At 39.7% G+C, this 27,453-nt stretch overlaps 1 protein-coding gene across 1 annotated transcript in view; it reads right to left on the minus strand.

Annotated features, from left to right (window-relative positions):
- Positions 1 to 1,613: 1,613 nt before the first annotated feature.
- The window catches only part of NOX3 (NADPH oxidase 3), a 38,931-nt gene continuing 13,091 nt past the window's right edge, over positions 1,614 to 27,453 (minus strand). The window contains exons 6-13 of the mRNA XM_009487413.2: positions 25,912 to 26,093; positions 23,025 to 23,154; positions 19,798 to 19,890; positions 18,419 to 18,672; positions 14,651 to 14,813; positions 7,189 to 7,335; positions 3,927 to 4,051; positions 1,614 to 1,740 (exon numbers count right to left, since the gene is read on the minus strand). Of these exons, the coding sequence (XP_009485688.2) occupies positions 1,614 to 1,740; positions 3,927 to 4,051; positions 7,189 to 7,335; positions 14,651 to 14,813; positions 18,419 to 18,672; positions 19,798 to 19,890; positions 23,025 to 23,154; positions 25,912 to 26,093 (1,221 nt within the window). The remainder of the gene's footprint in view (positions 1,741 to 3,926; positions 4,052 to 7,188; positions 7,336 to 14,650; positions 14,814 to 18,418; positions 18,673 to 19,797; positions 19,891 to 23,024; positions 23,155 to 25,911; positions 26,094 to 27,453) is intronic.

Below are 27,453 nucleotides of genomic sequence, written 5' to 3' on the forward strand. Positions count from 1 at the left end.
AAACCCACTTGACTGGATGCCTCTTTGAAGTGCCTGTACACTAACATATGTGGCATGGGGAGGACACAAGACGAATTCCGTGCTTGGAAGGATCCTATGCAATATGGTCCTAGAGAGGACCAGGAGAACTGGATGATTTTCAAGAATTGCCTGCTCCAAGTTCAAAAATGATCCCTCTTGCTGTGGAGTAAGTCAAGAAAAGGTGGTAGGAGGCCTGCATGGATGAACAAATCCTTCCTGACAAAACTCAAACACAAAAGGAGGCATACAAGAGGTGGCAGAAGGGACAGGTGGTGCAGGAGGAATATAGAGACACTGAGTGTGCAGGGATGGGTTTAGGGAAGCCAAAGCCCATTGGGAGTTGAATCTGGTGAGAGAAGTCAAGGACAAGAAGGGCTGCTATGCATGCATGAATAGCAGAAGGAAGACTAGGAAAATGTTGGTTGACTGTTGAATGGGGTGGGTGGCCTGCTGCCCAAGGCCATGGAGAAGATAGAGGTACTCAATGCCTTTTTCACTTCAGTCTTCACAGGTAAGGCTGAACTTCAGAGATCCCAGGCTCCTGAGGCAAGTGAGAAAATCTGAAGCCATTCAGACTTACCCTCAGTGAAGGAGGGGCAGGTTAGGAAGCTTTTTAAACAAGTCCATGGGAACTGATGGGATGCACCCACAAGTGCTGAGGGAGCTGGCCAATATTCATTATCTTTGAACGGTTATGGCAATGGGAGGAGGTTCCTCAGGACTGGAAGAATGCAAATGTCACTCCTGTCTTCACAGAATCAGCTCTGAGCAGGGGGTTTGGAGTAGGTGATCTCCAGGGGTGCCTTCCCACCTCCATCACTCTGTCATGTATCTGTGATTCTGTATCTTTTAAAGCCCATTCTGCAGTGCCTGTGACGCTGTGTGATATTTAAAGGACTTTTTGAGCTTCACTTGCCTGTCTCAGCAGATCCATTTGCTGAGTGCAAAGATTTCTGGAGTCTCTTTAACATATTAACCCTCAGAACTTATTAGCTTATGGCATGCACAGCCACCATCACTGCAGAAATGGCAGGTTTAAATGGTGCCTAGTTTGGTAGGACAAAAGGAATTTGTTGGACAGTGTGTATATAAACAGTGGTACTATGGCACAAAAGGTAATGTGGATGTGTGTGCCGTGGGAGGCTATGAGAAGTGCAAAATCGGAACACCAGGAAGGAAAATGCTTTGAATGTCTGGGTACGATTTAAACAGCAGGAATGTGAGTATTGCCTGTGGTACTAATTTGGTCATACACAACAGTGAGGTATAGTTCTAAATGTCCATTTTACTCATGCCTTTTTCTTCAAAGGTTAGTAGTTTGTGTGTGTTTTCACCCAGATGTAGATGGATTGACAGCATCATTAAGTAAGCAATGAACAATCAGCCCTTCAGTTCTTTGAAGGAAAGGCTAAGGATGGGGTCCAAATCTTTAGTTGGCATAGGATGGCATTTTTCTACGGAAGTCAATGTACCTAGTTTGATTTACAACTCCAATATCTGGCCTGAATGCTGTAGAATGAGTAGAGTACAGGAGAAGGTGAGGAAAAAATACACAATTTGGTAATACCCATTATATAGTTAAGAAGTACAGCCTAGAAACTTTCTTTGTTATAGTGAAACTGAACTCCTCTTGGATCAGCTGATGAATATGAGTTACATGTCTTTTGAAGGATCTTAGAGAGAGTCTTGGGTCCACAGAAGAATACTCCAATACTGTTGCTGTAATTGCAATAAAAACGAGAACATGAGAGTAGCAGAGTAAATGGATAAACTGTACCTTTTGGCTGCCTTGGATGCCTTTGCATCTTTTGAAATGGCTTTTTGAGAAATAAATTTGAAAAAAAATTGTGTTACTGTCACAAAGTATTACAGTATAATTATTTTAATACTTTAGTGTTTATTATGTCTTATTGCATTATTTATTTGGATTGCTATATTAGAGGTCACAAACTATTTTAAATGGTAGCTCTTTGGTTTTGATTTTCATAGCTTTTTTTAATCAGAGAAGCAATCACGCTGCTTGGGCTGAAAATTTTCAATGCTTTGTTTCCAGCCAAGTTAATTTTTTTTTTTCTAAAAAATACAAAAAATTCTCAGTTACTTCTGAGTTTTCTTCTCTCCCTCCCCGCCCCAGCCCCCCCTTAATACTTTTCTGCCTATGGACAATTTTTAAATGGTTGATTTAATAACAAAATCAGTAAATCGGTAGTTCTTATAAAATAAAGAATGTGAGCAATGTGACAAAGAATTGTGTTCATAAGCGCACAAGTCTGTTACAGGGAGTTGGACACCTGGTTACTTGCTGCAAAGTGCCTGAAAGGGTTTGCTTCTAAGTACACAGCACATATTGCTTTAAAACATATATATGTACACACAGCTACACACACATGCTGTGCTACTGGGAAAGCTCGATCTGCGTAAGTGCAGTGCAAGTGACAAGTGACAGCATGAGTTTCCAAAAGTTTGCTCCTGTAAAGGAGGGGCTGTCAATATGATTTGGGTGCCCAAGCCGTAGTCCCCGGAAGTAGTGCCCATATTGCTGTGGTGCTCGATTGCACTAGGTTTAACCTGGAGTGGTATATTCCTGCTAATCTGCTAGAAGACACTGTTGCAAGCAAGGGAAAGTCCGTAGACCTAAGTACAGGGACCCAAAATTTAGTTATTTGGTAAAAGCTGATTGTTCCATCACACAATAGAAACTCTTATTTGCCTCTTGAACCTTCTGTAACTCAGAGCAAGAAAAGGTAGGGTATTTTTTTTCTCGTGAAGAATGCTTATTTCATGCAAGGTTTCCTTTAAAAGGTTCAACATTGACCGTAAACATAGGCTCAGAAGCAAATACAGATTTTTCTGTCACTTTACAACTGGCTTTCTAAGGAAATACCACAAGATCCAGTATAGAAAGTTAATGCCCATCTCCTTCCCTGAGCATCAGAAAAACAGATTTTTCTCAGTTGTACTTAACAAAAGTATCAAAAAATAATGTTCCAACTATAACTTTAAAAGCTCTGTTTATGCAGTAGAAACCCTATAAAAGATCTTTCAAAAATCAGATTTTCTACTCTTGGCCTTTTTCTATTTTTAAGCTTTCATATTTCCTGATTGTATTTATTTTGACCTCCATCAATTGGTTTCTCTATTACTGTTATTTTTGCAATTTTATGGTATTCTTGTAGCTTACTGTATTCTCTTTGATGTCCTCCCTTTCAGCTTTTTCTTGGGTCTTTTTCATCTTTAAAAAAAGTTTTCTTCTTATCTTTTTGTATCTCTGTCTCCCAAGTGCAAGCCTTTATTTTGCATTAGCAGGTAAATGTTTGGAAATCATAGAGAGTCACAAAGATTCTGGAATTTTCTACTGCTGAACACAAAATATTTCAAATTCTTGCTTCAAAGGCTTTCAGGAACAAAGAAGCTTTTCTCAGACCACTAGCGAATCCACCAAGTTCAAATGAACTGTCTTTGCCAGCAGAGATGAACTAATAACAGAACAGCATAGTCTTGCAAGAGTAGCCAAATATGTTAGGGGAACAAACATATCCTTGACATCATAAGAAAAAAATCACAGTTTATCTCTTTAATAACCATCTTCAAGGGAAATTAATGCTACTTTGTCCTTTGTGCAGAACAGTAATTGGATTGTGTGTTTCAATTATATCTGGACAAAGGCCAGGATATTGAAATACTTCTAAATATTAGATTTTCTTGTCCAAAAATTAGATTTTATTGGCATTCTCTTTCCGAGATTTCTTCATTAAAAGCTTCATTAAGCATAAATCTTCTTTCCACACAGCAAAAAAACTAAATTATTTTAAAAGGGTCATTTAGAAAGGTTTGCCCTCCCCTTCTCCCACTGTTTATGCTGAGAGAAGAGTTACCTAACAAGGTTAGAAGCCAACCTGCCTTACCTAGGATGGTTTTCGGCTAGTTGCTTGAACTCATTGTCCCAGTTTGGCCTTCCATAGCAGGTCTTCTGTCTCAAACCAGTAATGACATCCATCTTGTCATCATAATGTAGGGCTATGTGAGTAGCCTAAAGGCAAATTTACAAGATAATGATTTTAGAGTCAACAATGTATACTCCAAGTAAGAGGAAAAAGCAATAATTGTGGTGAAAGACAGAAGTATTAATGAGGGCAAGGAAACTGTGTAATTATCAAACAGAAGGAGGAAAGGAAAAGAGAGGAGAGGAGAGAGGAGAGGAGTACTCAAGAGTTCACAAAATTACTAGAAGTGTAAAAAGCACTTCTAAAAGTGCCTGTGACCTCAAAGGAGTTCAGTTTCTTGACATGAAATGTTTGAAATGAACTGGGGTTAAATACCTGCCTTTACTGGCCTGGGCCTAAGTGCCTCAGTCACTTTTACAGGCAGGTCTTAGATTCCCAAACCTCTTCTCAGCCTTTGAATATCTCACCCTACACTTCCTTCATTGCAGATCCTGAAGTGACAGTCTCCATTTTAAAGGCTGAATTGGAGTTTAGGAAAGGGAACGAAGTGTACTGTAACAGAGTTTGACAATAAATATTAGCAATTACATGCACCTTAAGTAAGTCCAGAGCATTCTGCTGCTGATGGAAAAAACAGCAGGTGTACTGGCTCTGCAGGGGTAAAGCCCTGAGTGGTTTGACTCTTCTCCTTAGGTGGAGGCAGGTGCAGAAAGTAGATCTGCTCAGGTGAAGCACTGAACTAAGCAAGCTGCACAGCTCCCAGTGCCAAGAAAGAAAATCTTGATTTTCATGGGCATTTACTGTCTCTCAGCTCCTGTGCTACACCCATTACCATGCTATCTGAGTACTTCCCAAGCACATTTAAAAACAAAACCACTATCTGACCTAATTGTGCTGCTATTGTGTAGGAGTAATACACTTGTTTTCACTACAGACTACCATCATTACTATCACTGTCAAGAAATTACCAGAGGAAAGCTAAGTTTAAAAATGGGGTTTGCATTTAGTTCAGGCCTTAGCATGAACTAGGCATCATTATCATCTCTTGCTGAAGTGGTTGCTGAAATTTAGATCCATTTCCTGGGAATATTCTGTATTTCTCATGCTAATGAGTGCTCCATGTTGCTTAACAACTCAATTATTCTGGTCAAGCAGACTTGTCACAAGAGGTCATGTTTCTAAAAGGTTCTTCTTGTTAGTTTGGGCCAATGTCATGGAGGACTTGGAATAGTCTAAGAAAGAGTTTAAAGTGTTTGGTGGGAGTGCAAGGTGGGGAACTGCAGGATTTTTTAATTGTTTACAGCAAAATTGTGCCACTGAACAGATGGGCTATTTCTGTTCACATTAAGCAGAACTTTCCCAGGATTTTTGGTGTTAGCACTTGCTATAGCTCACAGCATTAAAGTTGCCGAGGAATCTCAGGGGCATTGCAAGGAGCAATAGGCTGAAACATGATTTCCTGCCCAAGCAGAGGCAGACATGTGCCATATCTGTTTGACCAATCTGATGTCAACATGGAAACTACAAAGAGCTCAAAGCATTGAACAAACATTATGTCTGAGAAGTAAACACCTGCCAGTAGTGGAGGGTGCACTAGAAGTTGTAAATTGCCCAACCCATTTGGGTTCAGCTTCACCCAACTACTGGTCATCTATATGGTGAGACAGGGAGAGAATAGGGAGAATGTTGTTTGCTAAGGGAGAAGTAAAGTAAAGCATCATCCAATATATCATCCACCACCACCATACTGGTGCTGAAGCTCAGATTTTGAGGAGTGATGAACTGGAATTGACTAAAGATAAGTAAGACCTGTAAGATGAGGGAGCTTTGTGGATGTCTGAAGAAGGTGGAGCTGTTACCCAACACAGTTCCCTAGGCTTGGTCAGAGTAGGAAAGGCAGCCACTGAAAAGCATTCCTCTTCCCCCACAGCCCTTTAGAGGTGGGCTGCTGGGGGGCTCCAGGAGCAAGAGCAGTACCAGTATAGGCGGGGAGGCAGCACAGCTTCAGGTATGCTCCTGTGTCACCTAACCAGCAGCACAGTATAACGAGGCAGTGCTGACAGGAGTCTGGATGATGGGGTTTAAAGAGAAGAAGGAGGAACTTCAGAAAAGTGCAGGGCACGTGAGTGAAGGAAGTCAGACATCCCAGCAAGAATAGTCATCTCTCTACCTGACTTCTGGCCTGATGTTTGCCCAAGAGGGGAGTGGGATGATGGCAGTTGAGAGATGAGGGCAACTTTGTGTTTTGTTAGGTTCCTCAATAGCTTCTTTCAAAACAGGTTTTGGGCAATACCCTGTGATATTGCTAATGCAGAGTGGTGGTTTCTATGACAGCCATATACTTCACGGTGGGAGTAGATTTTTCTGAATACAGCTTTATGCACATACCTCATTACTTGACAGAAGCCTTAAGGAAAGCAGAAAGAAATGTGGGGGGTTTTGTGGCAGCAGAGGCAGCAAGAGAAGAGCTCTATGAAATCTGTTTTTTTAATCTCTACTAGACAGTCCTTCATTCAACAGAGACAGCAGGAAATAAAACAGAGCAAAGACTTTCCTTTGAGAGTTTTTCTGGCAGGTGCCTAACTGATTGCAGTGTCATCTGAGTGAGCCATTAAAAATAAGGAGAGAAAATCAACTCATCTGGGTCTAGGTAAAGACTAAAGAAGTTGAATAAAATTGACCCAGTCTCAGGATTAAGTGCCTTGAGTTGGGTTGATCCAATGAAATTGTAAGATGGCATATTTGAAGTCAACCAGAGAAAATATATTTTCAAACAACATGAATTAGTCCATAGACTTTGTTGCCAAAATGTTCTAAGCACAGCAGGGTTCAAAAGTGTACTGGACGTATATGTGAACAACAAAAATTATACTAAGTAATAAGAGTAAATAAACTCAACACTTTTTATACAGCCCCCTGTTTTGAAGACATGGACAAAATGTCCCTTCACAAGCTCCTGAAAGGCTCTCTGCACTTTTCTGCAAAACACCTGGTAATCGGCGCTGCCCAAGCCAAGATACAGGACTGGAAGGATCACTGGCTTGATTTCTCCATTCCTGTTTTCCTAAATGTGAGATGGAAACAGACGGCTCGGTGTCTTTATATTTACAGTTCTTTGTCTCTCTGCTTCATCCATCATTTATTCAGCTGTTCCTGTTCCATATGTTACCATACTGGAAAAGCAAGGTACATTAACTCAGACTCGTAAGAGTTTCATTATTACCTGACTTTCATCCCAGCCAGTAAGAAATATATGATAACTTAGAAAATCATTTTTCCCTTTTTCATCCATTTTTGTTTCCAAATGGAACAGAAGATCAGCAAACCACTCAAAAGCTGATGGGTCTCGACAAATCCAGTAAAAATAAACCTGTCAGATAAAAGTAAGGAGATTTAACAAGAAGCAAACTTTCAATAAAACTTCCTAATGATTGGCTCAACTCATTAACCACATAGTGTGTGACTCTTCTCCAATGTAAATTTAAACATAATTACACATCATTTTGATGATATAGTTTCTATATTTTAAAAATTTCCTTTTCTTCTTAAACATTGAGTGAATATATTAACGTGCTAGTGAAGATAGGCAATGTATAAGTTTCCCACCTCCCCCTGCCAATGCATCTCAACTTTCAATTATAATACCTAACCCTGCATTTCTTGCAAGTAACTTGATTATTCTGTGAAATTTTGGATTTATTCTCAGTTATGTTTAAAATGGAATTTCAGTTTCATTCAGCACTGAAGCAAGGAATTCCTGTTTCTCAAGACCTTATGCCGTAGATTAATAGTTGGTGTGGTCAGAAGATACGGTTATGTTCTTGAAGTCAGATACCCTGTATAAAACAGGCTACAGAATGTCCCTACTTCTTTTTTAATGTATTTTCTTGTTTAAATTGGAGCATATAATTTCTAGAGAAACATGAAACTGTAATTTTAAAGTTGCCAAAGGGGTAATATGAACCACTGTCCCATGATTGGTTTTCTATTGGTTGAAAACCTCCTCTCTATGAAAAATTTACAGTTTTTCTCATCCAGATTTCTCTAGCTTCATCTTCCATATGGTGGATCTTGTTTTAGTTGTCTATTGGATTGGAGAGCCTGTTATTAAAGTTTTGTTCCCCAGGTAGAAATTAGAGGCTGGGATCAAGTCATCCTATAATCCTCTCTATGGTAAACCAAATGTTCCTGGGATCTGTCACTGAGAGGCTAATTTTCCATCCTTTAATCATTCCTATGGCTTATTTCTGTCTATTCATTCTCTACTGCAGTCAGTCACAAACAGAACTGAGAGTTTGTTTAAAAAAAAAAAGCTAATTTGTTAGGATCTTGGCATAGGGTAATGCGTGCATACAGAATAAAATCTTTCAAACAAGATGGTTAGTCACTGTCCATACGATGATGAGAGTTTCTATTTCAGGAGTCCTTGCTGTGGCATCTTCAGCTGGATCAGGTGAGACTCCCCAAACCCCTTTTTCTGCTCAATTCTTATAGCCAGCTGGCCCAGGAACCGTTATGACCACTCCAGCATGTGCATTATCTATTGTGATCTCTTGTGATCTCTTGTGATCTATTGTATTAACTACACAAAACATCTTCCAACTAATTAACTATGTATAAAAGACTGTCCTGTGTGACCACTTCTGCAGGAACAGTTTCTGCTGACCATTTGCAAATGTCTTATCCATGTACAAGTTAATCAGTTTTGCAGGAGGAACTGCCTGCAGAGTCTCAGGACTGGTGAGATTCCCCTCCCAGGATCTTAATCTACACACTGAGACATTCAGTTGGCCTAGGCAGAGCAGGAGCTGCCTTAGGGAGTCTTCAGGACAGTTGGAGATTCCCACCTGGAAACCTCCTCCACCAGTGCTGTGCTGGGAAGGGGGCTGGGAGTACAGCCCATCCCCTGGTTTCAGCTCAGTCCCTTGTCTCAAGCCCGTCCGGCTGTGTAGATGACTGGACTGGGAGTTCCTGCACCACCCACGGGATGGATGTCCGAAGTTCCCTGAGTGTCTGCCCAGACACTACCCTGATGCCCGGCTGAACCACAATTATAAGACAAATCTGACTGCAATTCTTATAACTTGAGTTCTGTAGCTCTTGCCACACAATCCATCATTACTTTTGAACAGAGGGCACCAGACTTCGAATGGGCCTCTGCAGGCAATGTAATTTTGCGTGTAATTATTTTTATAGCACCTCCGAAGAAGTAATTCACAAACATGGGGGAAGCCTAAAAATACACAATTCCAGATGAAAAAGGAGTGGCATGGAGGACAATGTATAAGCTTATAACAAAGGGATGATTGGAACTTGTTTCATTGTGACTGTGATTTTTATTTTGTTGCAAAATGCCTTAATTTCCTCCAACCCATCTCTCTGTGCTCACCAGCCCCTCTGTCTTTTATTGTACCTCAATATCAAAGGTAATCTGGAAGGTCTGTCCCCAAGGCAATCATTGTGGGAGCTCTGATGATTTGGAAATTGTAGTCCTTTTCCATAGGATTGAGATAAGGATGCATATTAGACACTTCTGAAGTGAAAAATCAGTGAAGAAACCAGAAAGCTATTAAAGAGATTTCCCGAAGATTTAATATACTAGGTTGTCAGACTTCTGGTAAGGTGGTGGGAGAAAAATGTGGTAACACCATGCTTCACTGGAGATTTGGTGAAAGAAATTAACAGTAATTTGAGATGTTTCCTAGATCTGAGTGTACTATAAGGGACCATCTGTGGTTTCTGTAAGAAATATAAATGAAGTATGATCCCAGGAAACAGCGATAAAGCATTCAGGGTTAAGTAGAGTATTTTTACAGCCTAGGAATAGGACTGTCTGCAGAACTTTAGTATCAACCATCTTGGCTGTTTGCTTTCCCCCCTTCTGTTTCAATGTTTTGCCTTAAATATAACCTCATTGCTTTACAGTGGGGTTGCTGCTGATTTACACTGGCATAGGTTATGAGGAAAAAGCAAGCCCACTGACTTTATAACATTTCATTTTTGTGACCAACAACAGCATTATTTTAAATTACCAAAACTAGATAAGGTATATAGCCTTAACCTTTATGTAGTTTTTTGTGTCTGAATCCTGAAGTCCCTGCTTGTTCCACATCCTCAGCACCTTGAAAATCAGGCCACTGAATGCTGTCAGTCTGTATCACACTGTGGCTGTTGATTTGTAGTGAGAAATTTCTTCCCCCAGCCTCTACTTGATCATCTTATTTCTCAAGTCTTTTCAGCAGTTCATTTCATAGAAATGTATATTTAGTACATGTGTGGAGAGGAGGCATGTGCTTCTAAATGAATAATGAATTGTGCATGGGGTAGCAACTGGGAGCATGTTGGCAGGACTGGGAGCCAAGCACATTCAGGGGAGGAGGAAGAAAAGCTAACCGATAAGTTGAGACGAGGTGGTCTTGGAAATGGGGGACTGGCTTCCAGAATATCAGGCTTTGGAGCTTGAAGGAGTGCTTTTAGCTGGCTGCAGACCTAGCTGTAATGGTAACGGCCAGTCCAACCAAATTGGGGCAAGTCATCTTTGGCATAGTCCTCTCAAGAAAGGATGTAGCTTTCTGAAGCTGTGGAAATCCCTTAAACTCATCCGTGGTGTGGTTCTGCTGAAGCGGTACCCATTGCGCTGCCTCTAATTTTCACATGTTAGAGGTGGAGAGCATTTGGTAATGAAGAAAGATGGTCATTATAAGAAGTATTTTTGGCCATGATTATAATCTTAGAAAGAAAAGAGGTAGTGAAGAAGGATGGCCTATGGGTAAAAGGTCTCCTTTTCCCTTAGATCAAAGAGGACTTCTAGTATAATATGTTAAAATAAATGGTGCTTACAAAGAAGTCTTCTTTTCTTTACACTGACTGCCCATAGCGCAGCACAACATATTACATGTATAATTAAAATACAATAAATGCACAATAAAATTAATCCTTATTAAAACTGTAGAATAAAGCCAGCATCAGTGCATTTCTATAATTAAACAATTATTCTGAATCCTGTATTTTTTTCTTGTAAGCCTCATACTATTAACTGACTGCAATTATTTAGGACCCTTAAAAATCTGGTTTAGATTTATGTTTCATTAGTCTCCACCCACCCTACCCCCATCAACTACATTCATCAGCTTGATGGCTTGCCCAAGTAAACTGTCTTAAATTTTCCAAGTGCTCTTTTTGCAAATTGAGTTAGATGCAGTATTGCTATTAATCAGATCTGTAATGCGGGCTTTTGAGTAGTCGCTTATTTCTGTAATACTCTGCTCCCTTGCAATGCATGCATATTTATCATTCAGCTTCCCACATCCTGAATTTTGTACAACAGACAGGAGCAAGAGCTCCGATACCTCTTTCCAGTAAGGTGAAAGAACATACTTTGCAAATCAGCTTCCATCATGTGGAAAGTCATTAATAATTATCTGTTGATGACCATACGTCTGTTTTTCCCTGCTCCTTGAAGACAGGTGGAGCTACAGCTCTGAGCAAAGCCAGCTTTTCACCAAATGGATGTAAAAGGTGATGAAGCAGGGGGTGCCCAGGGAGGCACCTTCATCCTTGACTCTTGCGGCTCCCTTTCAGACATGACTAGTCCCTGCAAAACCCTCTTACACCTGCAGCTGGGCATGTCCCTGCAAAACCCTAGTCCTTCCTGCTCCTGAATGTACCACACCACCCGTTGGCTGTAGCATACCAAAAAAGATCAGAGATCTTCCTCAGCAAAATTAATTGATCCGATGGGCCACTACAGGTAAGGTGCAGCAGGGCCTGCAGCCCAGGGCATGCAGGGGATGGGAGTTTGGCAGCCTGCGTGAGGCACTGACTTAGAGCTAGGGTGGCAGCAAGCAGCCTTCTGTATAAATGCAGGACAAGGCTCGATTCATACCCCTAAATTTGAAGCAAGAGGCCTAAACTGTTCTGAAACACAGCTCAGAAAGGTGGTTATGTTTGACAGCAAAAAGGGCCCAGGTTTTTAGGTCTTTGGGAGAAGATGTTTTGTGAGAAGGCTGTGGGGTGGGGTAGACCTCAAAGCAGAAGGTTATCTCAGGCAGGGATGATCAGTCTCAAAGCAAATGGAAGAGGGTGTTCTTGTTTTCCTCACTGTATGCAGCTGAACTTATTGCCACAAATTTCTGTGGCTGTCAAAGCTCTAGATGGGTTCAAAAAGCAGACAAATTCATGGAAGAAAAGTCTACTAAGGGATATTAAACACAGAGATGCAGCTCTTGTATCAAGGCACTACTGAACTGCAAGTTGCTCAAAGGCAGGAGGGTGTCCACTAAAGACATACCGCCATATGATTTTCTTGTCTGTAGGCATTCATGAACAGCCACTGTTGGAGATGGGATATTGGGCTAGATGGATCTTTGGTGACACTCAGTAGGACCTTTCTTATGTCCTTATGTAGGGTAAGAGAGAAAGTGGATGTTTGCTAATATTATATTCTGATGGATCAGTACAATTTTATCAATTTTGTCAGCAATTGATCTGAAAAATGAGACCATGAATGTGAAAAAAAGATCATTTTATGCATAACTAAAGCCAGTAGAAACTTTCCAGTCATGACTAGTAGTAGTGCCCTTCCTCATCGCAAAAAATTATAGGCAAATGAAGGCTCTAAGGCTATTTAATTGGGAAGAATCAATTAGATAAATGTGTACTCCTTTTGATTTGCTGGGTTTTTTAAATTATACAGCTGCAGACATTATGGAAGCTATGAGTATTTATATCTCAACCGTATGTGGGCAACACTAAGAAATATTAGTTCAATAAGCGTAATGATAGCTGTACTCAAATCAAAATGAAGTTGTTAAAAAAAGAAAAACCTCTTATTTATTTCCTTAATAGACATTTCTATGGTACTCATCATGGCAGAAAGAGAGTGCTGAATACTTTGAGGAAGATTAAATTATTTGTAATTATACCACAAGTGGAAGCTTTTAACCAATGGAAAAAAATGTGGAGCTACCCTGAGATTAATCGTTCTCACTAAGATGACTACTAGATTTTTTAAGTAATGCTATGAACTTCCCCAGCACCTTTCATCCAGGCTTTCAAAATATTTTACAAACACCAATGAAGTTTAGCCTTATAACACCTCTGAAAAATAAGTATCACTATTCCCACTGCAACAGTAAGGAAGCCAAGATACAGAGAAAGGACATATAGAAATCATGATACTTTTGTATTTCACAGAAATTCAGAAAAACTGAACTCTGTAGCAGAAAACCATGGCAGAAGGGCACCATGCACTTATCTTTGCAGGCACACTTACCCAAGATTCAGCCTAAGTTATGGATGAACACCCTGAGGTATACTATACTCTCAACTCATAGTTAAATTCTGTTCTTTTCCCCTTAAGATAACAACAGCAACGACAATAATAATTTTACTTGTATACATATAGAATATACACAGTATACATATATAATGTGTATATACATATATGTAGCTCTCCTTCCAGTGGAAAAGATCATTCTGGTACAATGGTAGTGTTTGCAAATACACTTCTTTTCACATCTAGCACATATTTTCATTTTTATTTCCCTCCCTTCTCAGTGCTTTTTCTGCCTCAAAGATCCCTCCTGGCAATTTGAACCTGTCCTCAACTCCTCAGTTACTAAAATCCCAGATGCTTTTTCAGTGGCAGCTTGTCATTAAGATGCCAGTTTTAACACTCTTTCATTTAAAAAGATCAGCCCCTCGGTCCTGCAATCAGCTCCATATGTACTGACCCTCTCAGAGATCTGTCCACTCCAATGCAATTTCAACATCTGTCCTTAAATGTGAAATGTTGAACAGTTCCTGATTCAGCTTTTGCATTGGAAAATGAGCTAAAAGAAACTGCAAGGTCCACAAGCTGCCACTTGCCATGATGGATAGGGAAGAGAATGTTTAATGCTGATTTTTTTCTCTGTTACCTTCTTATCCCTCACCCTACTTCACCCATTATCTCTTCTTCACCCATCCTCCCCCAGTGCTGCCTCACACATCCTGAGTAGCAGATGTATAACACATTAGCAGATCAAGAGTATGTTAACTTAATTGGTGCCATCCATGCCTTACAGACCCCAATACCTTTTTTCAACAAAATAATTAAAGTGGTTTGAGGCAGTAATATGCATCTTGATATATGCATCTCATCCAGAGCTTAAATGCTTTTTTTTTATTGCTTCTATGCTGGATAAAATCCTGATTTTGCAAGGTGAGAAAAACAACTAATGGTTGCAGAATGCAGCACTCTGGACCAGGACACACAGCCAAAGGGCCCTCACGAAACCTGCAGCTGGACAAGGAGCAAGTGCTGCTCTTCACTTCTGTCTGAGATGACCTTGCAATACTTTATTTTTTGTAGGAAAGAGGACAGATTTCTCCTCTAGCTCTCTAACTATCTGTCTAGCTAGGAAAGACATTCCACGTTTATCTCCAGTTGCTATTGAAAATCTGATTCTTCAGCTTTTACTGAAAACACTGCAGATAGGGATACTTTCTTCCTCTGTAAATGACAGTGAATTCAAGAGACTCTACCCCACATCAGCTCCTGAGGCAGCTGCAAAGCAAGTGACTGCTTCTGAGAGGGAGTTAAAGCACTCAGGTGAGTCTCTAGCTCTGATTTGTCTCTCTAACCTGGCAAAATAGGCTCATTTGTGGAACTTTTTGATGGAGCAATAAACTTTCCCACCTACCTTCTGCAGCACTAGTACTGTGTTAGGGTTGCAGCATTTGTACCAAATGGATTTTAAAATAGAGGCAAACGGCGTGGCTCCAATTCCTGCTGCAATGCACACACTGACTTGGTAGTGAAAGACATCTGTGGTTGCCGATCCGTATGGTCCATCCACGGCCAATCTACAGCAACAAGACATTTAGTCAAGGGTCAGCAACATATAAAATGACAGAAAGGTTAAAATTTGTTGGGCTACATATTTTCAAAACTGAACTTCTGTTAAAATAAAAGAGAAAAGATATGTCTAAGCTGGCACACAAATTACCCATAGAAACACATTTAATTTTCAGTGGGTGCCATTTATTAGCAAAGCAACTGTTTTTTCTCAAATGAGAGAACAAGAGCACCCATGTGGGTTTGGGGCCTGGCCATCTATTTAAGCATGCAATTGCAATTTTCTGGCTTTCTGAAATGTGATTAGTCATATAATTGCATGTCCAAATTTAGCTGTGGAATTTGCATATTTAATTATGAATTACTGAAAAGCATCCTGGTTTAGAGCTTTATTTTCTATATTGTATATATCAAAGTGAAGAGGAACAAATTATATTAATAATTTTGAAAAGTTTCTAGATGTGTTAAAGTAATAAAAGAGAAAGCAAGAAAAAGGTCATCATATGCAAGGAAACTACTATTTTCACAGCTCTTTCTGAAAAACCAATATTTCAGGAATACATTTTTTGGCAATAATACTGTACTTAGTATCTGACATAAAGGCAACATGTGTAAGGAGAAACTCCTGTTTATGTTACTACCTCCTATAATCAATGTTGCTGATGCTGAGGCATTCATGTTGGTCAAAATTAGAGATGCAAAACATTATTAAACAATCAGATTCATTCCTGTAGTAGCATGGAATGTAAATACACACAGTACTTTGGAGTGCTCTGTACAGTCTGTCTTTAAATAACCTAAGTGCTCTGGAAGATGGTTTCACTATCTAACACCCAGTCCTTAGGAAAAATGAGTTTTTCCCTTCTTTCAGATTTTCTATTGTTTTGTGCTCTTTATTGCATGAATCATCTTTAAAATTCAGCTTAAATACTAGAAACAAATATGCAGACATAGGAAGAATTGAATGTTTTAATAGGAAAAGAAAGGGGGATCACCAAGCAATAGTACACACAAATATAGGGACACAATGTATCTGAAACCCTATTCTTGCTTTCTTACCTGAAGTCCTAGCAAACATTTTCCCCTTTATTTGTACTTATCACATGGTTCATTTTAATTTCAATATTCCAAATGCTCTACAAGCACAGTAGCAAATGAAACAGCTACTCAGGGATAACTTTTGGAAATCTGACCTCAGACTTTTTTTTAATATGTATTGTTATTCAGATTATTGCCCAGCCTATACTTTTTGAGCACTCAAAACTTCCTGTAAAATACGGTTCATTTAGGGTATATCTGTAAAGTGCCTAAGAACTGCTTTCAGGTAGTTCAATGCTTTCTGCGTAGTTCAGTGTGGGCTTGGGAGCAATTCTCATTATTGTTAGAAGATTGAGAAAAAAAAGATCTGGAAGGAATTTCAAGAGATTCTTTAATCTGTGCTACAAGACAGGATCAATTATTTCTGAATCATTCCTTACAGAGATTTGTCTTGTCAGTCTGCTTGTAAATCCTCAGGTGACAGAGATCCCATCATTGGTTTGAATGCCTTGCTCAGCTGTAGTTAGAGCTTAGCCAAATATAAAGACTCAGAAAAGTAGGGAGGAGAAAGCAGAGAAAGAGAAATTGGGCTATACAACCCATTTATTTGATCTAGAGAGGATGGAGGAAGGTAGGAAGATAATAAACAAAGTGACAAAAAATATTACATTTGCATTTGCCAAGGGAGGAGTAGAAAATAGGGCTATAGACTGTTTCTAGCTATGGCTTGGATTGTCCATATTGGTTGTGTCCATCTACACAATTTCATTAGAAAGAAGCATTATACTTTTGGGGAAGGCAGGGAAAGTATTTAGTTTTGGAAAAGTAACATTAGCAGATTCTTGTATTATTTTTAGAATATTTGTTGATCAGCATGATTACGTAGTACTCCTGACTGTAGGAGAAGTTAGATTTTGGGACAATGTGCTAAACCAGCAATTAAGTGAGCCAAAATCCTGAAGAGGCATAATATGGAACTTGATTATTTTCACAGGAATAGTCTATTCTATGGTCTTATCTCTGAAATTTTCCATAAATCACAACTAACTGTCTTTGCTGCCTGTATGAATGCACATGCATTTTATTTTAGTCTTCCTTTATTAATTACAATATACGTATTTTATTTTTAGAATCTTACCTTATCATTCAGTTGCTACATATCTTCTGTCTTCTGCTCAGTTTTTGCTATATGTTATTTTTTAATATAGTCACCAATTTGGTGTTTATCTTTAGATATTGAAACCTGTGAAAAAGACTTGTTTTTTGCTTTATTGCTAGCTTAACTATTGAAATATTCTTTTTAATATATTGCAAGAAAGCAACTGAATGATGGCATTAGGCACCCTAACAAGATTAAAAAGAAGAGTCTTTGTATAGGACAGCACTGTTAATTTCAACCCTGCATTGTGGCCAGCAACATTTGATAACATTTTTCTCTTTCTCATTCTTTACACTGGCTGTCAATCACTGAGGACCATTTTTGCTCCAGTTCTGCTGAAACGGCATACTTCTCATTCCAGTTGCCTTTAACAAAAGCACGGCTTTCATTTCTAATTCTTATTAACTGATATAATGCAAAGACTGGACCAGACTTTCTTCTCTGCCCCCACCTTCTAGTATGCCTCTGTAGCTCAATGGTGTCTGTAAGCTTTTTAGGAGAATGTTCTTTAGCGTCCAAGTCACATTAAATTATATAAATGTAGTTAAACAAGTGACTTTTGCTGTTCAGTTTTGCTAGAACTCCCTCATCAAAAGCAATTTTCCAGGGGGAAAATCGTCCCTTCAGTCCCAGGGCCTTCACACTCCACCAGAATTGAAATGATCCTGTGCCAGGCTCTTCTTTGCTGAAGCTCTCTGCTATGCCTGCAAGGAGCTATGTGGTTTGAATCCATTACATGCAGAGCCAGATGCTTAGCTGGTGTAAGTCAGGATGGCCCCGTTAACTTCACTGGAGCCCTGCTGACCTGCAATAACAAAGCATCAACCTTTTGCTTGGATTAAGATGCCACAGATACAGAATTTGAATGCCAATACCCTTTATAAAGTGGAGCAGGGTTTGGACACCGGAGACAGAGTTGAGGGAGACTGCTGGAATGAAGTAGGTTCAGGCAGAAGTTTCTGGGGCCACAAAATATGTAAGTAACTGAAAGGGAAAAGCTGGAATTTTGGATGGCAGGTGATGGGTGCCATCAGAGCATAAGCATACAGGCACAAAACTAGCAGACAGCTGCCTGTGTCATTTTAATTCAGTTCTTAAGCACCTATCTGTCAAAATGGATAACTTTAGGTATAGGCATAGATGTTAGAGATTTAGATGGTAGCAACAGCGATATAGATATTGATATGGACTTTAAATCTTGGATTAATCACCATGTCTTCTTGGTAGCTGTTGGCCTAAGTTCAGGACTGTGTTTATTTGTGGTTTTTTTAGCGTAATGGCATATTCATGGATCCAGAACTACCATCTAATACTGTATCATAAAGAGCACACACAAAATTAATTAAAGTTAAAATGTTAACATTTATTTTAAAATGTAGAATTAACATTTTAAAATGTATCATTTGTTATTCAAACCTTGGTAACATCCACATTTCCTTGAAAGCATTTTCCTCCGCTCCAAAGGCCTTGAAGAGGGCTGCAGTCCAATCCCCAACGACCCGTATGTGAATGCTGAAGAAGTCCTCCTCGGGAGCTGAGGTGAGGGTGAAAGGGTGCCACTCCAACTGTGAGACAGATGGGCACTGTAGAAAGATATATTGACCAGGTCCCATTTTAAAGCCACGTTTCTTCATGTGAAGCTCAAGGACTCCAGAGGAATGCGTCACCACCTAAACGATAATAAAAGGACCTGTTTTATTTTCCTTCAGAAGAGTAACTGTTTGTTTCCATTAGGTTATAGGTGACTTTGCAATCATTTCTACTTGAGTTCAACCACAAATTAATGCAAATTGGGATGCACAGTAATTTTTAAATGTCTTAGATTATGGCCTAAACTGCATGTTGCAGTGCTGTTGCTGCCCAGCAGCTTGAGAGCGAGTACAGTGCGTATTGTGGGGCAGCTTACTTTGTGAGTGTAAGAGGCAGAGGAAAGGCTGGAACAATTCAACAATTTGTCAACTTTCTATCTTAGTAGAGCCTATGCAAAAGTATTCCTTGATAGACTGGAGAAATTTCCCAGTTTTACCCTCATGTAACACAATTGATGTGTATGGGATTATTGTTGGTTTGGCAAGAAGAAAAAAGCCCAGTGAGCTCAATTCTAATATACTTTTAAGAGGTAATCTCAGTTAAGCAGCCAGTTTTATACGTCATACGTAATATACTGAGATTCTCAGATCACAGCCACTCTGTGAAATCAGCAACAGGACTTGGTAAGGCAAGGTAAGCCTGTTTCTGATCGCCCGCTTGATACGTGTGGATTTAGCTGCTTCAATAGCGGCATTCCCCATCCATTCTGCTGTGACTTACATAGGCCCTTAGCACACAGAGGTATTTACAACTCAGATAAATGGTTACGGTGGTATTAATGAAGCTTCAGCTGTTTATGCTAATTGATAATATAACCCTTAATCTCCTTGGAAGCATCCAGATTTGAAAGTAAAAACGATGTCCTACTGAAGTTGAGGGCATCTCTGGCATTTACTGCAGTGGAACATGCTTTCAGTTCATTAAAAAGAGAGACCCTCTGCGCAGATGTTTATGTTATGGTGGCGTAAAGTCTGGTACTTCATTAATCAAGTTTGGTCCCGTACGGAATATTCTTATGGACTTGCTATTGGAATAAATGCAAAACCCAAAATCAATAATTGGCTGAAACCATGGTAATGATGGAAGAGCTGCTGAAGCTAGGAGTGAAAAATGAGGTCATAATATAGAGAAGTTATCTATAAAAGATAAAAAAAGTCATTGACATAGTAGTTGTTTTACGCAGACATGCAAGCTATGTTACGTACCTTAGTAATGACCACCTCTTGTTGAAATCTCCAAAATCTAACAATTCTTTCACAGATGTACAACACGATAGGACTTAAAACCCACTTCCAAGCCTGTAGAAAGTTGCATATTAAAAACCAACATTTGTTTTAACATCTACAAAAATATTTTGCATTTCTGGTTTAAATCAACAGGTAGCCTAAAATGAAATTATTTGAGATTTCTCTTCTGTGATTTTTAGTTCGCCTTTTTCAAGAGAGTGTTTCTGTTGCTACTGTAGCAGTTCTGGCTTTCTTGTGGAACAGACATATGGGACTCCTTCACAGACACACTTCAAAAGCAGTGCTAGTATCTATCTGTGTTCTGGCCAAGAAGAGTCCTTCAAAATCTTTTCCTACTAAAAGGCAAAAGGATTAATCTATTTATGTGTTACATATAGATGTCATTGGACCCGAAGACGTATAGATGCATACATTTATACAACATAGCCTTACTGGTTTTTTGTTCTTCAAAGTCTAAAATATTTCAGAAGGATCAGATAGGAGTAGCTCTTATTGTCAGCTGTGAGTTTTCTGATGCTGCATGGGAAAACATTATGTCCCAAATATTCAATTAGAGGAATGGGATCTATTTCCATTTAATCCGTTAGTCGTCTCTGTATCAATAAATGTGTTGTTTTGATCTAGGATACTAAGCTGGTCATACTTTAAGTATTGCAGATGATTGCTGTGCTTGTACTTGCTAATTCTATGTACTGATCACTATAACAATCAAAGATACTTGGCTATTCAAGTATACTAGCTGATGATTTCACTGAGTTGCACTGATAGCTAAGATAATTAGACGTAATTAAATCTTCATGATTTTTAAAAAACATTTTTTTTCTATAGAATACACTGTTTTATTTCCAGTTTTGTTAATTACACAGCTCGTCCTAGCAAACTGAAGACTCCACAATCATGTGGCTTTTAAAATCTCCAAAGAGTAACCTTACTTGCTGAAACATTGACTTTGCTCCACAAGCTGGGTAACAGGGGTTATAAAGTATCTTTTATGAGAAGCAAGCCATAAAATTGTGTGGCTTCCTTAGAAAGTGTTAAGAGGATGGAGTGGCAATTTCCCAAGGTTAAGTCTTGAGAATTAAATTAAAAAAAAATGCATGATTTAATAATGGGAAGAAACCAGCATAAGCCAGAAGATTCTCAGTGAAAGCAGAAACCAAACACATCATTTGTCCCTAAATACTACAGGTGTCTCTGCACAGTGGGTGATCTCACATGTCTTGAATATATTTGCATATATCAAGCCACAATAATGATGAGACCTGTTTTTCCTCTCTTCCATTTGTGCTACCTGTAAATAAAAGCATGTGACAGGAATGTTAAGGCTGCAGGCTACCCTGTGCGAGAGCTCAGCTGAGATTCCAAATGTGCCATCGCTCCAGTGCAAAGGAGCATTCAATCCAAAATATCTTTTGGCTGGGTTGGGACAAGAGGGCATCCACCAGGATGGATGGGCTGCCAGGCAACACGGCTCCTGTCTGGCTAATCAGGGCATCGGTATTCTTGCCCAAGTGGTGTTTCCTCCTGTATTGAGAATGAACTGAGATGGGGCAGTGATGGCCCAGGAGAGACTGTGAGGATAAAAGTCCGGACACCCTGGGTGCAACAGAAGTGCTTCATCGTCCTCAGTGGGAGCCAGATCAGGCTCCCACCTGCTGAAATATGGAGCAGGGGAGCAGATGTTGCATGAGTGAGAGAGGGGCTCTGCTGTGGTAGCCTCTCCTGGCAGCTGTGGCTGGCGGGGTGTGCACTCTGGTGTCACCTCACGCAATCCCAGCTGTGCACAAGGCTGTCCCCTCCTTGCTCAGTCACATCTGCAACCGCCCCTGCCAGTGCTATGCAAACCTCGCCATGGCTTTTCAGCCTCTGAATGAACTTGTGCTAACTGCGGTATCTAGCAGGTGTCACACCACAGCACATTACCCATCCAGCAAGACACTGTTCTTACAGATGATCTATATGCCATATGGTATTATCACAATTCTTTTAAAGTAATGTGACTTTGCAAGTATGGCCTTGAGTATGCAGGAAAGTGTGGCAAAATAGGTTTAACACGGAGAAGTGGAAGTTCTCTCCAGTTAGCTTTATGATAATGAATGTGAAGACATGCTGTTGGAAGCAAGCTTGTGTCTGTATTCATGGTGCGTAGCCATGTATTGATTTTTATGGCGACATTGTAGCTGAAATTTTTAGAGGCATTCATTTTCTCATTAATATGCGGGTTGGATAGTGGCTAACAATAGTTTAGTTTAAGAAAAATCTATGTCAGCCATTAAAAGAGCTACAAGACACCGAATGCTAATTTTTCTCCTTTACTATAAGATTTCCTTTGGTATGTTTTCTCTTTTTGGAAGAAGCAACAAAAACTTGCATATGAGCAAGCTAAATCTTGAGCTGTAAATGTTAAATGATTTTGTTTGGATGCTAGACATCTGACATACTGTACAAATCTGCTACTTAATTACCCCCTGTGGATTTGCAGTCTTGTTGCAGCAAACCCACCCTTCTGTGGGACATTTTTCCTGCCTTTTGCCTTTCCCTTTCATAATTTATTGTTTCAAATTCTCTCCTTTTTGCCTAACTTAAGACATCAAGGCTGGACAATATGAAGCATATGCCCCAAAGCAAGGACATAATTTTACCTCTAACTTATTCTCCCTTGGTATTTAGACTATTCATATTAAAGTACTATTAGTTAAAATAACAATATTAATTTGCATCCCTAGCTTTACTGTTCCATTGTATCTTCCGTATCTCTACCTTCATAAGGTTTTCACTTGGAGGTTCTGTTTATGCAATGAACACATCAAGGATATTGGTGATACTGAATAATTAAAAATAAATGTATGCAACAGATTTAAATAGACTACAATTCTGAAATTCATACCCTTCAAAGGGAGTGTTGCCTAACTAAAGGATCTTTCAGAAATAAAAATTTTTATTAATAACCCCGAAATTTTACACATCACTCTTCATCTGTACCTGTCTACATTGATTATATAGGAGGTCAGGATCAATATCTTAATGCACAGGGAGAGGTCATGGAACAGAAGTGTGAAACTACTCTCTAAACATGACACTAAGTGCCAGTCACTAACATACACTCCAGCCCCCTACTACCTAAGACATTTGGCCTCCCGAGGAAGGACATTAAGTTAAAAACAGAAGACAAACATCACTCTTACCACAGGTTTGTTGCCAGAAAACTGCGGCAAAGGGCACTGAGTGGCGTTGTCCCATTCCAAGTAGTGATCCTTACAGTAAGTGACATTGTGAAGCAGCAGACTCTGAGGCGTCTGACCTCGGACAAACTGACTTAAAACAAAAATGTTCATCAGTGATATACTTCTTCGCAATGTTTCTGTGCATCTGTAGGTTTTGCACTAGTAGTTGAATGCAGATTCGGAGATAACTGGAAGTTCAAGAACTGGCCATTTCAACCCTATTCTGCTCTCTTGTTCAAATTACCTTTCCTTTAGCTTTGCCATGACTTTTTGACCACATGCAAGGAGTGTGTTATAGAATTGGTATACATCAATGCAGCTGCGGTGTGGAGAGCCCTTGCATAGAAAACATACATTTTGCTCTTTGTGGCAAAATCAGAATGATTTCCAAGTTCTTTGGAGCAGACACTTTGACCTCCTCTGTATATAAGCATCTGGTATTGTTTAGAAAAATAATAAAATTTAATAGTGACAGACCTTCTCTTTCCTTTGCTGCTTTCTAAATGCATTTTTAAAAGCTGCAAATAAAGTTGGAGGACCATAATTAGATGTGTACTCTCTAAACATATTAAATTCTAGCTTCTTTACTTCAGAGAATGTTAATGATGTGAATTTTCCCAAACATATCAGTCCTGACTGTTCAGTTTAAATGGGTTTCAGCTGGTGTTGATTATGGATAGAGAAGGAAGATTTTTATGGGGAAACCCTGTTTGTTTCATGTTGTTTCTCTGAATTTTCCCTTCTATACTTACACTGACTCTACAATGCTAGCCTGTCCTGCCCACTAGTCTAACAAGAGGCAAGGAGACAAGAAGCGCTGATTTCTTGTACACGGCCGTGTCATCAGCTGCCACCAGTTCAGACAGAAAGACAGAAAAGGAGGTAGGCTCAAGGGAGTTTTGTTCAGTCACCTGGGAAGGAGAAAGAGGTGGGAAGGGAATGAAACCTTGGGTTTAGACTCCTTTTCCTAAATGGGGTAGTGGTAGGGATGTGCTGGGTCAGCAGGGAGCTGCCCTGTTGCACCGCACTCCCAGCCTGGAGCAAGCAGTGTGCTCATGGAATGCTATCGATAAGGTGGTTAAAGAAGTGTCCCCTTTTCAGGGAAGTCTCTTGCTGAGGAGTGTTGATCAGCCAGCTAGGCAGAGGGAGCTTACAAAGCTGAAGGTTTAAAGGGTTCATTATAGTTGTTTGAAATCAGATTCTAAAAGATTTGCCAGAATGAGAGGGGAAGGGGGCCATTTTACTCAGGCCAGGACACAGTTTACAGCATTTGTTTGCAGTTGTGCCTCCGAAACTTGGGACTAATTAATTGGGCCAATTTCAAGAACACTCAAAGCCAAACTGAATGTGGCAGCTGTCAAATCGCAAGGAAAGAGGTGAGAAAAGTAACACACCACAAAACATTGTAGTGGCCTGTTTCCTGCCCCGTGGTGACGCCAGGTACCTACAGGGAACAGGCAGATGCTCACACTGCTGTGGGCTAGGAAGTTCCTCTGTGTCAAAGAGTAGTGGTCTGTACATACTTTAGTGGTGGGCAATATCATCTGAATGTTTTACGAGACAGACATAAGAAGTGTATTTTGATAACATCAGGTGACTCTGTCCTTAGAGCTGAAAAGCTTTACAACAGCTTGAGGCCATGTGTACACTAGACAGCCAGCAGGAAAAGATCTATGGAGCAAAGCAGTCTTTGCTGAGGGCCTTGCGCTGTACACGTTTGAGTGTTACCTAGGGCTTAGGATTAGGTCTGGTTTGATCCTGTGAATGGATCACTTGTTAGTGCTTGGCACACAGAGATGCATTCCTGCCAGTGTAGTTTCATCCCAAAACACTCTGGTATGCAGCCCGAGGTTGCACCATGGTATGAACCAAAACATAGGAGGTGAGGAGGACCACAAGATTTGCATCAAAACTGCACTCCCTACCTGAATTAAAATATGAATGTAGATGCACTGCTATAGATTTGCATTAAGACTATTGCAAAGAAATGAGAAAAGGAGAAGGGGGAAAGCACACAAGGGAGAAGAAGCCGAAGATGTCAGTGGAGCTGGAAACAGAAGACGGAAATGTTTTCAGCAGTAGGCAACTTTTTGCTCTCACTCTGCATCAACAAGGGATTTATCAGCCCCCGAGCTTCTCAGGGAGTCTCCCCCGACCCTGCTGTCCCTCAGTGTGAGAACCGGAGCCCTGTACCAACAGGACAGACCTTCCTCTTGTGCTGAGGAACAGGGAGACAATCAGTGACCTGACAGTCATCCCTCTCCATAAATGCCACCTGACTGCACTAGTCATAAACTTGAGTTGTTTGTTACTATAGTCATTTGAACCTGGTTCATAGTATAGTGCCTGTGGTGAGGAAATCTTTTCCCTACAGAGAAAGAAGGGCAAAACCGCTTTACATTTATGGATGTAGAGGAGAATGGGCACAGGTACATTCAACACTGGGCAGCTGACATGTCAAAAGCTTGCCAAGCTTGTACAAGCTCTCTCACAAAATGCCTTACAAGAGCTATGAGCATAAGGTCTATTACCCCTTAGTACTTGAAACCCACAAGGTCTGATTCCTAACCTGCAATGTTCCCAGTTCTCAGGGATGACAGTTCATTTGGACTGATGCATTGATAAGGTGCAAGTTTTAAGATGGTATAAGAGTGGCTGAAAAAACTAAACCACACTTTTAGTCCTCAGAAAAGTGGTGTTTTACTTTCAAAATTCTTTCATTTTGTAGTCTGTCTCCAAGCAAAGATCCCAGCAGTTTGTTAGTAGAAAAGCACAGGATTATAGATTTGAATCGTGTTTCATCTCAAACTGTGTACATATACCCCATGTAGTTTATGCAGACACTTACCCCATACCATGGATTATTAAACCAATAAAGAAAACCACAAAGAGGTGATGGGTATACCAGAACACCTCATAGCATGACCTTCTGATGAGCTCAGTGGATGAAGTCATGATCAGAATTAAAGCCACAGTTATCACAACTCCAGTTACTCCAGCTATGGTGTTTAGTACCTCTCCTGTTGTGTTCTAGAATAAGAACACATTATTAATATTAGTATTTGCATTAGTATTAGTATTTGTTGTTGTTGTTGTTATAATTGTTATTTTTATTACTACTTCTGTTACTGTTACTATTGTTACTGTTGCTGCTATTACATATGAAGCCAAAATCTAAGATGTATTTTCAGCATAGGAACAAAACCAAAACAAGACATGGAGGCAAGGCAAACCTCCATTTTACCACAGAAAAGCATGGAAAAACATCCCTCTCTTCTATTTCCATTCAGACTTATCCCAAACAGATGTGTAAATGTTTGCTGCCACTTACTTGTTTCAGGAATTGAAAGGAGGAAATTAGACTGTCTCATTAGTACTTTTATCTATTTTACTTATGTAAAAGTGTCTCAGAAAGAAATGAAAATGATTAGAGAAATTAGAAGATTAAACCTAGAGGTGTAATAAGCAAAACAGCACTAGAAAACAGCTTATCCATATGGGAGTGATAAAATGAGGTGCTAAGACACCTGCAATCATAAAGGTGTGTGGCTCTTTCGTGCTTATTTTACTTCAGTTCGTGTGTTTTTAGCAGCCCTCAAATGGTGTATAAAAGTGGCATGCTCTCATTTACCTAAACAGCATATCTCATTTACCTGTTCCTTACATTTACCTGGAGATACTTTGGACAATACTACGGTTTATTTTTTAAAAGTTATATTTATATTTACATTTTTGTGCTTGCCAGTGATGAAACATTAATATGCTGGGCTTGAACATGTTCCTTCCTGTTCATGACTCACAAACATCAGCACAGGTCTGTTACATCTGTCTAAACTCACCAAAATAAACTGAAGTGAGAATGAAGATGTATTTTGAACACAACAGTCAGATGCTGATCTCAGTTATAAAGTGAAAATCGTGAAGAACAGCAGTAAAAATCTCACACGCAAGATGAGACTGAAGCTAAATATGCCAGCAGAGTGTAAATGAAGTCCCCATTTGGCCTGCAAAGCATACATATCTGTTTTCCTGGTGCTGATGCACAAGAATGAAGGCACTCAGCATGCCTTCTGGATCCTGAGTTGGTTCTACAGCTTAATACACTAGGGGAAAAAACCCTATATTGTACTTGTAAAGTGCACTCATTTGATATGGAAATCCTAGAGGTGATAAAATTCCACAATGCCATTTTTACAGTCACTTTTTACAGTAAAATCATTCTTTCAAATGTTCACACTTGACAGCACACAGTACATTTTCAAATTGGTGCCAGTGAGGAGTGTGTTCAGATCCTATTACATATTAACAGGATTGATCTAGGTGATACTTTGAACATTTCCATTGCAGTGGCTAGTTTGAATGTTGAGATGAAACAAGGAAAAATGTCAAA

The sequence above is a fragment of the Pelecanus crispus genome, chromosome 3 (genome assembly GCF_030463565.1).
Source record: "Pelecanus crispus isolate bPelCri1 chromosome 3, bPelCri1.pri, whole genome shotgun sequence".
Classification (NCBI taxonomy): domain Eukaryota; kingdom Metazoa; phylum Chordata; class Aves; order Pelecaniformes; family Pelecanidae; genus Pelecanus; species Pelecanus crispus.